Source organism: Mustelus asterias, unplaced genomic scaffold (assembly GCF_964213995.1).
Source record: "Mustelus asterias unplaced genomic scaffold, sMusAst1.hap1.1 HAP1_SCAFFOLD_322, whole genome shotgun sequence".
In the NCBI taxonomy this organism is placed as follows: Eukaryota; Metazoa; Chordata; class Chondrichthyes; order Carcharhiniformes; family Triakidae; genus Mustelus; species Mustelus asterias.
In genome coordinates this window covers 1,856-16,562 of record NW_027590284.1, presented here as the reverse complement: position 1 = coordinate 16,562, position 14,707 = coordinate 1,856, and the positions used below count along the sequence as shown (strand labels likewise).

Sequence of the window (14,707 nt, the reverse complement as noted above, 5' to 3'; positions counted from 1 at the left end):
AAGAGTTTTAACCAGTTACACAGCCTGAAAAAACATCACCATTCACAGTGAGGAGAAACTGTACACGTGTTGTGTGTGTGGACGAAGCTTCAACTGATCATCAACATGGAGAGACATGATGACACCGACACCACAGAGAAACCGTGGATATGTGGGGACTGTGGGAAAGCATTCACTTGCCCATCCAAACTGGAAACTCATCGACGCACCCACACTGGGGAGAGACCCTTCACCTGCTCCATGTGTGGGAAGGATTTCACTCAGTCATCCAACCTAGCATTACATCAGCGTGTTCACACTGGGGAGAGGCCGTTCAGCTGCCCTCTGTGTGGGAAAAGATTCATTCAGTCATACAATCTAGCATTACACCGGCGGGTTCACACTGGGGAGAGACCATTCACCTGCTCCGTGTGTGGGAAGGGATTCATTAATTCCTCTAACCTAGTGGCACACCAGCGAGTTCACTCGGGGGAGAAACCATTCAGCTGCACTGACTGTGGAATGAGCTTTAGGCTTTCATCTACCCTGCTGAAACACCAGCGAGTTCACACTGGGGAGAGGCCATTCAGCTGCACTGACTGTGGAAAGAGCTTCAGACACTCAGGCAGTCTCACTGTCCACCAGCGAGCTCACACTGGGGAGAGGCCATTCACCTGCTCCGAGTGTGGGAAGGGATTCACTGATTCATGTCAACTGCTGAGACATGAACGAGTTCACACTGGGGAGAGGCCGTTCACCTGCTCCGAGTGTGGGAAGGGATTCATTGATTCATCTCAGCTGCTGAAACACCAGCGAGTTCACAAGTGAGGGATTGGATTCTGCTGTTATGGCTGCTGTTAATGACAACCGGGCCCTTTCATTCTGACAGCTGGAGTTTGTTTCTGCTGATGTTAATACAGCCGGTAACTGGGCTGGAGTTTAATATTCTGGATCTAGAGGTGATTGTGTTCCTGGGGCTGCAGTTACCGCGGTCCATCTGAAATTAGTTTACAACAAGATTCGGAACTTTTACTTCAATCTCAAATTGTTCAAGTTAAGTTTATTTATTAGTGTCACAAGCAGGCTTACATTAACACTGCAATGAAGTTACTGTGAAAATCCCCCAGTCGCCACACTAGTCGCCTGTTCGGGTACACTGAGGGAGAATTCAGCATGGCCAATGCACCTAACCAGCACATCTTTCGAACTGTGAGGAAACCAGAGCACCTGGAGGAAACCCATGCAGACACGGGGAGAACGTGCAGAGTCCGCACAGATAGTGACCTAAATCAGGAATCGAACCCGGGTCCTGGCGCTGTGAGGCAGCAGTGCGAACCACTGTGCCGTCCTATTGATCTTTGGCCCGAATTCTACAATTCAGTGTCTGAGAGGTTCCACTGATGAACATCTCCAATTAGAAAGTGCTGATTAATCCTTGCTGAGAATTCTTACTGACCTACACACAGTGACACCTCCAGTATCCCCCAGAAAGAAGGGGTTTGGGAATTGGTGGAGAATCGAGAGTTCCCAAATGTCACCCATCCCGTCTGGTACAGAAATCCCCTCAGCACAGGAATGGAGAAAAGTCAAATCCAAGTAACAGATTGTGAGAAATCACCATCTAATAGCCTTATAAAATCTTTGGATACTGATGGAATATTATAGAAAGAGCTTTCCCTCTGTCTTCTGAAGAAAGCTTGCTGGCTGACAAACACAGGACAAGCCTTTCTCCCTGCCAAGGACCTGTCTCTCGCACAGGCCCTGAAGCAAGACATTTTTAATCCTGATACCATTGGCTCTTATAGTAACTAACTACATGTAAAGGTTAAAACAGGCCCTCAAGAGCAAGGAGATTTCAAATTGACTGGCTTCTCCCCAACACCCACAATCAGGCTCATTGAAGTGAACCTTCCATAGGCACCAGTTATGGACATCAACATTCACTTGGCTTCATCCGTCTGCTTGTCCTCTGGGATCTGTAAACCTCTCTCACCTGTCACAGGTCAGGTGCTTTTCCTATCTATTTAACTCACACATCTTGTTTTAACTGTTGCTTCTCAATAAACTGTTTTAAAATCGCTTCTGAGCTCAATTCCCTTTTTGGGTGCAGACCAGTAAGAGTTTAGAAAGTAGATTTTTAAATGTTTCTGTAGATATGTGGATAGGAAGAAGCGAGTGAAAGTAAACATTCTCTATGAGAGGCAGATAAAAGGCAAAATATAATGGGGAACAAGGAAATGGCAGAGAAATGCAACAAATACTTTGTATCCATCTGTCTTCATGGTAGAAGACAAAAGAAAAATTCTAATAATGGGGAACCAAGGGGTTAGTGCAAGGGGGCGGGAACTTTACTACAAGGAAGAGCCATTTTTAAACATTAGTCACCAATACAATATCGTTTTGAGTTGTAATGCTGTTCATAAAATGTCAATAATAATGAAAAACTAGACAGACATGTTCCAACCTCATTTTATGGAACTTTACAGAAAAGTTGTTAATTAAATGATCCTTTCTGACAAGTGCAATGTGAATAAAAGTTTAAAAAAATGAAACTAGCCATTTAATTCCCATCAAAATGGGTTTGATCGATCAATGGTGGGAGCTGCACAAGTCCAAAGCTGTGGTGGCTTTGGAGACCGGTTACACAGTCCCTTGTCCAATAAGAATGAGGGTCTTATAGAAATAGAGACTGGAGAAATTAATGGGACTAAATGGTGACAAATTCCCTGGACCAGACAACCTGCATCTTGGGGATTTAAAAGAGGGAGCTTCAGAAATAGTGGATGCATTAGTTTGATCTTCCAGAATTCCTTAAACCCTAGAACAGTTCCCAAGGGTCAGAAGTCAGCAAACATTAACTAGTCCAGAAAGTAGAAGAGAAAATGGGGAATATAGACCAGTTAACATCGGTTGTAGGTGAAATATTAGAAATCTTATTGTTTGGGACTTGGTAACAGGGTACTTATAAAATCAAAAACAGAAAATGCTGGAAACTCTCAGCAGGTCTGATAGCATCTGTGGAGAGAGAATAGAGCCAACGTTTCAAGTCTGGATGACCCTTCGTCAGCTCTGACAGACAGTCATCCAGACTCGACATGTTGGCTCTATTCACTCCCCACAGACGCTGTCAGATCTGCTGAAATTTTCCAGCATTTTCTATTTTTGTTTCAGATTCCAGCATCCACAGTATTTTGCTTTTACCGATAAAATCAGACTAGGATCAAATTAATGGTGGTGAGAACAATGAGAGATGATCTGATCAGAGTATATGATTCTTCATGGGCCTGAGAGGTTCGATGGTGTGAAAATGTTTCCCCTGACTGCGGAACCTGGAACACTGGGTCACAGTCTCAAAATAAGGGGTCAATCATTTAGATTGAATTGAGGAGAAAATTCTTCACTCAGTTGTGAATTTCTAGAATTCTCTACCCCAGGGAGCAGTGGATGCTCGGCATTGGGTGCAATTAAGACAAAGATTGATAAATATTTGGGTATAAAGATAAGTTAAGCGATATGGGGCGGCACGGTAGCACTGCTTCACAGCTCCAGGGACCTGGGTTCGATTCCCGGCTTGGGTCACTGTCTGTGTGGAGTTTTCACATTCTCCTCGTGTCTGCGTGGGTTTCCTCCGGGTGCTCCGGTTTCCTCCCACAGCCCAAAGATGTGCAGAGTAGGTTGATTGGCTGTGCTAAAATTGCCCCTTAGTGTCTTGAGATGCGTAGGTTAGAGGGATTAGCGGGTAAATATGTAGGGATATGGGGGTAGGGCCTGGGTGGGATTGTGGTCGCTGTAGACTCGATGGGCTGAATGGCCTCTTTCTACACAGTAGGGTTTCTATGATTTCTATGTTTCTATGATATGGGGACAGTGCGGGAGGTGGGGTTGAGGTAGATTATCAACCTTGATCTCAGTGAATAGCTGAGCAAACTCAAAGGGCTGAATGGCCTCTTCCTGCTCCTATTTCTTATGACATTAAAGCTCGGCACAACATCGTGGGCCGAAGGGCCTGTTCTGTGCTGTACTGTTCTATGTTCTAAACCTCAGTCTGGTTCCCCTCAAACTGCTGAGTGAGTGAATTAAATCTTTCTTCACAAATCACCAAGACACCAATCTACAAGTCAGAATATAAACATTGTTTATTGGTTACAAATTGTAGTTAAATCTGGGCACACAGACCCTTTCTAGACATGTCTAAATGCAATCAGAGTTATCCAGCAGTTCAACACTAATAGGGAGAGATATTTCACAAAACAAGTAACAAAGATCCCAGGATACTCAGTGATTCACTGTAAATTAGCACGAATGGATGCTGAGTATTCATTACAGCAAGGAGCAGAGTCTGAGCTTATAAATTATCGAGTTTACTTTCAGAGTAATTCCTTCAATATCTGCAAGTTAACAGCTATGAACAACTCATCTATCAAACAGCTCAAGCCTGCCTGTGATTACCAACATTCAGAGCTTCCACTGTCTGATCCTGGAGTTACAGAACAGACTTTCTCCTGTCAATGTAGAGCTGCAGCATTGGACTGTGATCTGTTTATTGTTCATCTTTATTTCAGCAGAGTTTCTAAATGATATAAATTTAAAACAAAGTATTGCAGGTGTGATGGTTTATTGACAGGGGATCTCATAGAAACTTATAAAAATCTAATAGGGTTAAACAGGGTAGATTCAGAAAGAATGTTCCCAATGGTGGGGGGTCCAGAATTAGGGGTCATAGTTTGAGGATAAGGGGTAAACCTTTTAGGACTGAGTTGAGAAATTTCTTCACCCAGAGGGTGGTGCATCTGTTGAATTCACTACCACAGAAAATAATTGAGGCTAAAATGTTTTGTGATTTGAAGAAGGAATTAGATATAGCTCTTGGGCCTAAAGGAATATTTGGGGGTGGGATATTGAATGTGATGATCAGCCATGATCATAATAAACGGTGGAGCAGGCTCGAAGGGCTGAATGGTCTACTCCTGCTTCGAGTTTCTATGTATGTTTCGATGTAACAAGGCCTCTAACTCAAATAGTCAGTTGTCAATGGCTGGGGAGCTAATGGCTCCAGACCTTAACTCACCAAGACTTGATGGGTTTCACAGCACTTGCTCTGTAATTAAACAATAAAAAGTGTAACTGCACCATCCAAGGGCATGTGATGTATTTCACTTGTCAAATAAGGATGCAGCTACAGACAAAGAGCCAGTCACAAGATTCTCATATCTTACACTGATTACAATTAAGCTGAATATCACATCAGGTTAAATGATTAATATAATTCAATTATTTGATCATTACACATAACTAAACTACAAACTGACCTTTCCTACAGTCTCTCGCAGTCCAGTCAAGCAACAGGTTGGCACGGAGATAGATAGGAAAGTACGTTGTGAGGAGGATACAAAGAATCTGCAAAGGTATATAAATAGGTAAGTGAGTAGGAAAAATCTTAGCAGACGGAGTATGATATGGGAAAATATAAGGATTTTGACTTTAGCAGGAAGAATAGGAAAAAACAATATAATCTAAATAGAGTGTAGAATGCTGCAGGACTGAGGGATCTGAGTGAACTTCTAAAAGAATCACAGAAAAGTAACAAGCAGGAACAGCAAGTAATTAGGAAGGTTTTCTGTAAGGGAGATGGAATATAAAAGTAATAAAGTCTTGCTACAATCATAGAAAGAATTGGTGAAACTGCACCGAGAGTACTGTGTACAGATTTGGTCTCCTTGCTTGAACAGTGATACGGGTGCATTGGAGACAGTTCAGGGGAGATTCACTGGACTGATTGCTTGGATGAAGGAGTTTGTCTTCTGGGGAAAGTTGAGCAAGTTGGGTCTATACTCAATGGAATTTAGAAGAATGAGAGGTGACCTGACTGAAACATGAGATTCTGAGGGATCTTGTCAGGGTGGATGCCGAGAGAATGTTTTGTTTTTGTGAGGAATCTCGAAGCAGGAGTCACACTTTAAAGATAAGGGCTCTCCCATTTCAGGCAGATATCAGGGGAAATTTCTTCTCTGGGGGTCATTAGTCTGTGGCATTTTCTTCCCCAGAGAGCAATGGAGACTGTGGTTCATTGAACATATTCAAGGCTGAGTTAGACAGAGTATTAATCAACAAGGAGTCAAGGATTATGGAGCAGCAGGAAAGTGGAGTGAAGGCCACAGTCAGGTCAGCCATGATTCTTATTGAATTGTGGAGAAAGTTTGAGGGGCCAAATGGCCGACACCTGCTCCTAATTCTTGTGATCTGATACCCTCCATCATCTCGTGTGGCACGGGATAGATTCAGAATAGACAAAGATCAAAATTGCACATCCATGAGGTGCTGTGGGTCATCAGCATCACAATATTCAACCACAATCTGTAAACTCATGGCCCGGCACATCCCTCACTCTACCATTACCATCAAGCCAAGGGACCATCCTGGTTCAACATGGAGTATAGGACGACATGTCAGGAGCAGCACCAGGCACCCTAAAGCTGAGATTCCAATCCAGTGACTGGTAACACTTTACTATAAGCACATTAAACAACAGAAGCAGCATGTTCTAGGCAAGGACCAAACAATCTACAAACAACGGATCAGATCAGAGCTGCAGTCCCCCCACATCCACCCGTGAATGGTGGGGGACAATTAAACAAATCAGAGAGAGAGAAAGCTCCACAGATATCCGCATCTTCAATGACTGGGGAAACAAGCGGATCAGTGCATTTAACTGTTTTGTCTTTCGTGATCACAGATATGTTATTGATATGTTCTTTGGATTCCGAGACCAGGAAAGACACTCTGGAAGGGATGGGAGCTGGGACTTGTCCATGAGAGTAACTGAAGGTATGAGAACTGAAATAATTGAGAGTTAGAAAAGACAAAGGCCACAAAAAAGCAGCAATTGGTAACAAGACACTGATTAATCTGTTCTTATCCGGCACGGTAGCACAGTGGTTAGCACTGCTGCTTCACAGCTCCAGTGTCCCGGGTTCGATTCCCGGCTCGGGTCACTGTCTGTGTGGAGTTTGCACATTCTCCTCTTGTCTGCGTGGGTTTCCTCCGGGTGCTCCGGTTTCCTCCCACAGTCCAAAGATGTGCGGGTTAGGTTGATTGGCCAGGTTAAAAATTGCCCCTTAGAGTCCTGAGATGCGTAGGTTAGAGGGATTAGCAGGTAAATATGCGGGGGTAAGGCCTGGGTGGGATTGTGGTCGGTGCAGACTCGATGGGCCGAATGGCCTCCTTCTGCACTGTAGGATTTCTATGATATGATCCTGAAGAAATGAAGGTCCCCGCTTTGTGTCTGAAACAATATTAGTTCATCTGACATTTATCCAGAGTATTAATCTCCAGCCCAGTTATAGCGATGTTCAGGTTCAGTCCTGGATGTGATTAACAGCAGCAATAACAGCAGAATCTAATCCCTGCAGACACTTGTCAACTTTCTGGCGGGTAAGATGATGGGTTGACTGAGTGAATCCATTTCACACTCAGAGAAGGTGAACGGTCTCTCTACATTGTGAGTGTGTTGGTGTCTCAGCAGGTGGGATGAGTGAGAAAATCCCTTCCCGTATTCAGAGCAAGTGAACAGTTTCTCCCTGGTGTGAATGTGCTGGTGTGTTTGCAGGTTGGATGAGCGAGTGAATCCCTTTCCACAGTCAGAGCAGGTGAACGGTCTCTCCCCGGAGTGAACTTGCTGGTGTCTCAGCAGAATACTTGAGGTCTTAAATCTCTTCCCACATTCAGAACATCTGAAAGGTTTCTTATCCAAGTGAACAAGTTGGTGTGATCTGAGGCTGGTTAAATAAATGAATCTTTTTCCACACAAGGAACAGGTGAACGACCTCTCCCCAATGTGAACGCGCGGTGTTTCTGGAGGCTGGATAACAGAGTGAATTCCTTCCCACACACTGTACATCTGAATGGCCTCTCCTCATTGTAAACTCACTGGTGTATCAGCAGATCACTTGTGGTTTTATAATGCTTCTCAAATTCCGTACATTTGAAAGGTCTGTTATCAATGTGAACCAGTCGGTGTGTAGTGAGGTGGGATGATCATGTGAATCCGTTCCCTCACACAGAGCAGGTGAATGGCCTCTCCCCAGTGTGAGTGTGTTCGTGTTCAGTGAGGTTCTGTGATTGTTTAAATAGCTTCCCACAATGCGAGCAACTGAACTGTCTCACAATGTGAATGACCTGGTGCTTCACAGGTCCTCAGAGCTTTTAGAATTGTTATCACTGTCAACGCCTCTCTTCAATGTGAACTTGCTGGTGGGTCAGCAGGTGGGATGATTGAATGAATCCCTTCCTGCACACGGAGCAGGTGAATGGTCTCTCCCCAATGTGACCGCGGCGATGCATTTCCAGCAGAGATGGATAATTGAATCCCTTCCCACAGTCACCACATTTTAAAGTTTTTTTACACAGAGGGTGGTGGATGCCTGGAACTCGATGCCAGGGGAGGTAGTGAAAGCAGATATGATAGTGAGTTTTAAGGGGCATCTGGACAAATACATGAATAGGATGGGAATAGAGGGATATGGTCCCGGGAAGGGTAGGGGGTTTTAGTTTAGTTGGGCAGCATGGTCGATGCAGGCTTGGAGGGCCGAAGGGCCTGTTCCTGTGCTGTAGTTTTCTTTGTTCTTTGTTCCATGGTTTCTCCATGGTGCCAGTACCCTTGTGTCTCTCTTGGTTAAATGATCTGTTCAAGCCTTGTCCACACAAAGAACTTGTGTATTCTTTCTCAGTAAGGGAATCAAGGGTCATGGGGATGAGGCAGGAAAGTGGAGTTGAGGATTATATCAGATCAACCATGATCTCATTGAATAGTGGAGCAGACTCAATGGGCCCAATGGCTTAATTCTGATCCTAGGTCTTCCCATCCTTTGGCTCTCTGCTGTGAATAGTGTGATGTTTTTTCAGGCTGTGTAACTGGTTAAAGCTGTTTCCACAGTCAGCTCACTGGAACTTGGGTGTATGTTCGTCTCGGTGCTTTTCCAGTCACACTGATGTTTGAAATCTTTCCCCACCATCAGAACAAACAAACATTTCTTCTTCCAATTTAAAAGTCGATGATATTCAGGTTCTGATGAATGGAGTGACTTTTTCAGATTTTGATGTGATGTTTGGTTTCAGTTTCCCATCTGTGTGCCTTGTAAAAGACATTGGCAGAGTCAGTATCACTGTCAGTACAGGATAAAAATTCAGAACAAGCATTTCTAGTTTCCATGGAATATTCTTTTCTCTTTTGTTTCCCCAATCTTGTGGTCCAATCAAACTTCCATTTCAACTGAACCAGAACTTTGTTTCCAGTGTCTATGAGACATTGTACCCTGAGTTGTGGAAGGTATCGAGTGTTCCAGTCGACACCACACACTCCCTCTCCAGGACCATTCGAGCATGGACAAGACCACGGAAGAGCAGCCGACAGCCAAGTTACCCCCTGCCGATCTACAAATTACTGTTTTAACCAGCCCCAAGAGCAGGTCCAGGAAAAGATCCTCTGACCTCCCCAGCCTACTCCACACTGAGCAGAATTGGAGTGTGGGGCAAACCAGAAGTGTAATTAAAAGTGGAGAAGCAACTCCTTCAAGGTCTGCAACCTCTCACAATGAATATAAACATGGCTCATGGACTCCTCCCGGCTGCAAAACATCAGCTGCAGCTTGAGACTGGGTGAAAATGTTGAAAAATCTTAGTTCCTTGTGGCTGTATCGGACACTAGGACCCGGTGGGAAGAGAATAACCTTAGCCCCGCCCCCATACTGTTGCGTCAAGAATACCCAGCCGCATGCGCTCCTCGTTGAACCAAGATGGCGGCCGTCAGCCTGGACTTGGGCCTCGGAGGGGAAAAGATCCGGAGCTGCAAACACGGGAGCGGCAGAGTCTCAATCGCGGTTTGAGGCATTCACCAGGTGTTTAGAAACTTTCCCTATCCAGAGCCCGCTCCATCAGAGTTTTCTCTTCCTTCCCCGCTGCAAAGAGGCAAAAACAGCCCAACCCCATCGCCATTACTGACAGTGCGCACGCTCCAATATGGGGGGGTTAATGCGCCTGTGCGGTGCCTGCCTCTGGTGTGAATAGGGGACATTCAGCACCGCGGGGAATGCTGGGTCAGGACTCTGCCATTAAAAGTCATTATTAGTAGCTCGTGATGTTTTTACTATTGTGTGTAGATTGGGGGACGGGGGCGGGTTCGATAAATTAATTAAAAGAGGAACCAAGTTATACTGAAATCTATGCATAGATCTTTCATTATCCATCAGAAAGAAAGGGAGTGGTAATAGGTGGAGAATTGTAAATGTCCCAAAGTCTTCCACAAGCAGCAGCAATTACAGCGGAATCCAAGAGCTCCAGTCAAATGTAAACTCAGAAAATGGTGTGACTGAGTGAAGTATTTCACTAAGTAATTGTCAGAATTGTATTCTCATGGATATTCCAGGTCATTTCTCAAAACCATTCAATGGTGGTGGGTGTCATTGATTAGACCAGCACTTATTTCCCATCCCTAATTGCCCTTGAAAAGTTGTTGGTAAGCTGCCTTCTTGAATCGCTGCAATCCATGTGGTAGGTAAACCCACAGTGACGTTAGGGAGGGAATTCCAAGATTTTGATCCAATGACAGTGAAGGAAAGTGACATATTTCCAAATCAAGATGGTGAGTGGCTTGGAGGGGGAATTCCAAATGGTGGTTTCCCATCTGTCCACTGTCCTTGTAGATTGTAGTGGTCGTGGGTTTTGTTTCATTGCAAGTTTCATATAGATTTGCAAAAAAAAACTTCTTAGGATGTGCGGCGGCACGGTAGCACAGTGGTTAGCACTGCTGCTTCACAGCTCCAGGGACATGGGTTCGATTCCCAGCTTGGGTCACTGTCTGTGTGGAGTTTGCATATTCTCCTCGTGTCTGCGTGGGTTTCCTCCGGGTGCTCCGGTTTCCTCCCACAGTCCAAAGATGCGCGGGTTAGGTTGATTGGCCATGCTAAATTTGCCCCTTAGTGTCCTGGGATGCGTAGATTAGCGGGTGGAATATGAGGGTAGGGCCTGGGTGGGATTGTGGTCGGTGTAGACTCGATGGGCCGAATGGCCTCTTTCTGTACTGTAGGGTTTCTATGATTCTATGTGGACATTACTGACAAGGCTCAGGTATCTGTCCTGAATTACTATCCTGCACTGACAGTGATATGTTACCAATCACCAGTTATCCTTTGTGATGGTGATAGTTGGCCTTTTTCTTAAACCTCTGCAGTCCATATAGTAAAGGTGCTCCCACAATGCAACAGTATTAGGATTTTAACCCAGTCACACTGAAGGGATAGTGATATTTGTCTAAGTCAGGGAGTTGTGTGGTTTTCCCATGTCCCAGCTGCTCTGGTACTTCCAGGTGGGAAAGATTGTGGGTTTGGGAGATTCTGCCAAAATGCTGGTTGAGTTGCTGATGTATAAAATCTCTTTCCATCACCCTCCTCCCTGACCTCTCCCTCTTCACACATAAAGGCTGGATTTTTGTTGTGGGCTCTGAAGGGTGAAGGGTTCCTGTCCCTCAGTGCATTGGTGAACAGTTTGAAGCTTTATGACAATCCAGCAGCTTTCATATCCTTTTTCCTATTCCCAATCCCACAATTTACCAGATTCATTCAGCTCAATTTCACATCTTGCCTTTGTGTTATAATGGCTTGTCTCTTATGTTTCCCTCTTTCTGTTTTCAATTCATTTTTCAGGGGATTAGAAGGTGAGGAATTACAGACAATTGAATATCAAGGATCACATCAAGATCTGACAGAGTGCCTCGATTCATCAGGATCTAAATATCATCGGCCATTAAACATGGAAGAAAAAAGCACCATTCACAGTGGGGAGAAACCATACACATGTGTGTGGACAAGGCTTCAAACGATCGTCTGGCCTGTCAAGACACAAGCGCAGTCACATCAGGGAGAGGCCGTATAAATGTGGAGACTGTGGGAAAGGATTCAATTACCCAGTTGACCTGGAAAATCACCGACGCACTCACAGTGGAGAGAGACCTTTTAGCTGCCCTGTGTGTGGGAAGGGATTCACTCAGTCAGCTGGCCTGTTGATTCACCAGCGCATTCACAGCAGGGAGAGGCAGTTCACCTGCTCCGAATGTGGAAAAGGATTTACTCAGTCATCAGCCCTGCTGATGCATTGGCACACTCACACAGGGGAGAGGCCATTCAACTGCTCCGTGTGTGGGAAGGGATTCACAGATTTCTCTGCCCTGCAGAGACACCAGCGAGTTCACACCGTCAGGAGAGAGGTTAAATGCACTGAGTGTGGAAAGAGTTTTAAAACTCCACGCACACTGCAGGAGCACCAGTACATTCACACCGGTTCCACACCGTTCAGCTGCTCCCACTGCCAGAAAGGGTTCAGGACATCATTCCACCTTGTGGCACATGAGCGCATTCACACTGGAGAGAGGCCATTCACCTGCTCTGAATGTGGGAAGGGATTTAACCGATCATCCAACCTGCAGAAACACCAACGAGTTCACAGTGAAGAGAGACGGTTTAAATGTCCAGACTGCAGGAAGGGCTATAAAAGTTCTGAGGAACTGCGTCACCATCAACGTGTTCACTCTGACGAGAGACCATTCATGTGTTCTCACTGCGGGACTGGCTTCAGGCAATCAGGCGACCTCACTGTACACCAGCGAATTCACACTGGGGAGAGGCCATTCACCTGCCCTGTGTGTGGGAAGAGATTCACTTGTTTATCCTCTCTCACTTCACACCAACTTGTTCACACAAATGAGAGACCGTTCAGATGTTCTGACTGTGAGAAGAGCTTTGAAAGCAGAAAACTTCTGCTTGCACACCAGCGAAATCACTCTGAGGAGAGATCGTTCACCTGCACTGAGTGTGGGAAAGGATTCACCCGGTCATCCATTCTGCTGAGTCACCAACAAGTTCACAGTGAGGAGAAGCCATTCACTTGTTCAAAGTGTGGAAAGAGATTCACCCAGTCATACAACCTGGTGAGACACCAGCGAGTTCACCAGTGATCACAGGGGTGTGATTCTGCTGTTATTGCTGCTGTTAATTACATCCCAACTAAATAATGTTTATACTGATAGTTGGAGTTTATCTGATGTAAATCAGCCCTGTTAGACTTGTAGAATACCCCACAGCATCTCTCATTCATGTGTCAATAAATCTTCACACCTGCAGACCTTGTTTTAAATTTAAATCACTCAGAAACTGTATTGAACTAAAGATGAACAATAAACAGATGACAGTCCAATCCACCCCTGTGTGAATGTGCCGATGTATCAGCAGGCCGATGACTAAAGTCTGTTTTGTAACTTCAGGATAAGGATTTGAAAGCTCTGAATGTTGGTCCTCTCATATGTCGGCTGGAGCTATTTGATAGGCAGGATGTTAATAGCTGTAAACTTGTCAGATGTCGAAAGAATTACTATTGGAGTAAACTCACCCATTTATAACCTCAGACTCTGGTCCCTATTGTAATGAATCAGTAACACAGTGGAATAGCGGGATAAATATGTGGGGCTACGGGGATAGGGCCTGGGTAAGATGCTCTGTTGCAGACTCGATGGGCCCTGTACCCTTGTGCATTTACCCTGCTAACCCCCCCTAACCTACACATCTTTGGACGCTAACGGATAATTTAACATGGCCAATCCACCTAACCTGCACATCTTTGGAATGTAGGAGGAAACGGAAGCACCCAGAGGAAACTCAGACACAGGGAGAACGTACACAGAAACCCACTGCTGTCAGGCAGCAGTGCTAACCACTGTTCCACCGTGCAGCCCTTCATCTGCTGCTGAATCCCACATCCACACATTACTGCCAGACTTGACAATTTCAACACATTCCTGACTGGTCTCCCACATTCTGTAATTTTGAGATAATCCAAAATGTCCTCATGTCTTGCAGACGCTTCCTCCATCTTCACAACCCCCTCTTCTAATTCTGGGCCTCTGTGCAGCCCCTTTGCAATTCCTGCAGCATTGCTGGCCATGCGGACTAATAGAATCATAGAATCCTACAGTGCAGAAAGAGGCCATTCGGCCCATCGAGTCTGCACCAACCACAATCCCACCCTGGCCCTATCCACATATCCCTACATATTTACCCACTCACCCCTCTAACCTATGCATCCCGGGACACTAAGGGGCAATTTAGAATGGCCAATCAACCTAGCCCGCACATCTTTGGACTGTGGGAGGAAATTGGAGCACCCGGAGGAAACCCACGCAGACACAGGGAGAATGTGCAAACTCTACACAGACAGCGACCCGAGCCGGGATTTGAACCCAGGTACCTGGAGCTGTGAAGCAGCAGTGCTAACCACTGTGCTACCGTGCCGCCCCATAACTAATGTATGGTTCTAATGTATGGTTCATCAATGTATGGATGAACTAATGTATGGTTCAATTCCCATTCCAGCTGAGGTTGGTGTCGGAGCTGTCTCCTCACCCTGCCCAAGAGTGGATGGTAACGGCAGCCTGCTACTGACACAAACTGCCAGGGAAACAGCTCTGGATGACACATCAGCAGACATTTGGGGTTCCAAATGCTTGAAAACTGTTAACCTGTGTGAAATTGAGGTGTATTCCAGACTAATTTAAATATAGGATGAGTGTCATTGCTTATTTAGTCACTGCTGTAAACAGTGGAATTTTCACTTTGTAAACCTCAGCTTGAAGGAATAAAGTGAATACATTGGGATATTCACTTTTACCATTATCCATCTGAAGCCA

General features: G+C 45.2%; 2 protein-coding genes across 3 annotated transcripts in view; both read left to right on the top strand.

The window, feature by feature from the left end:
- Window positions 1-2,027, top strand: part of LOC144486355 (uncharacterized) — a 155,819-nt gene extending 153,792 nt beyond the window's left edge. The window contains exon 8 of the mRNA XM_078204386.1: window positions 58-2,027. Within this exon, the coding sequence (XP_078060512.1) occupies window positions 58-807 (750 nt within the window). The 3' untranslated portion in view covers window positions 808-2,027. The remainder of the gene's footprint in view (window positions 1-57) is intronic.
- Window positions 2,028-9,756: 7,729 nt separating this feature from the next.
- LOC144486364 (uncharacterized) lies at window positions 9,757-13,420 on the top strand. 2 transcript variants are annotated; one of them, XM_078204397.1, is made up of 2 exons: window positions 9,757-9,872; window positions 11,676-13,420. In XM_078204397.1, the coding sequence occupies exon 2, from the start codon at window positions 12,119-12,121 to the stop codon at window positions 12,980-12,982; it is 864 nt and encodes a 287-aa protein (XP_078060523.1). In that variant the 5' UTR covers window positions 9,757-9,872; window positions 11,676-12,118; the 3' UTR covers window positions 12,983-13,420. The 2 variants fall into 2 exon arrangements, with proteins under 2 accessions (XP_078060523.1, XP_078060524.1); XM_078204398.1 differs by having other exon boundaries at window positions 9,837-9,874; window positions 11,687-13,362.
- Window positions 13,421-14,707: the final 1,287 nt, after the last annotated feature.

Bases quoted from the DNA above. Each gene is read 5' to 3' on its own strand.
- LOC144486364 (XM_078204397.1), top strand. From the start codon at position 12,119: ATGCATTGGCACACTCACACAGGGGAGAGGCCATTCAACTGCTCCGTG.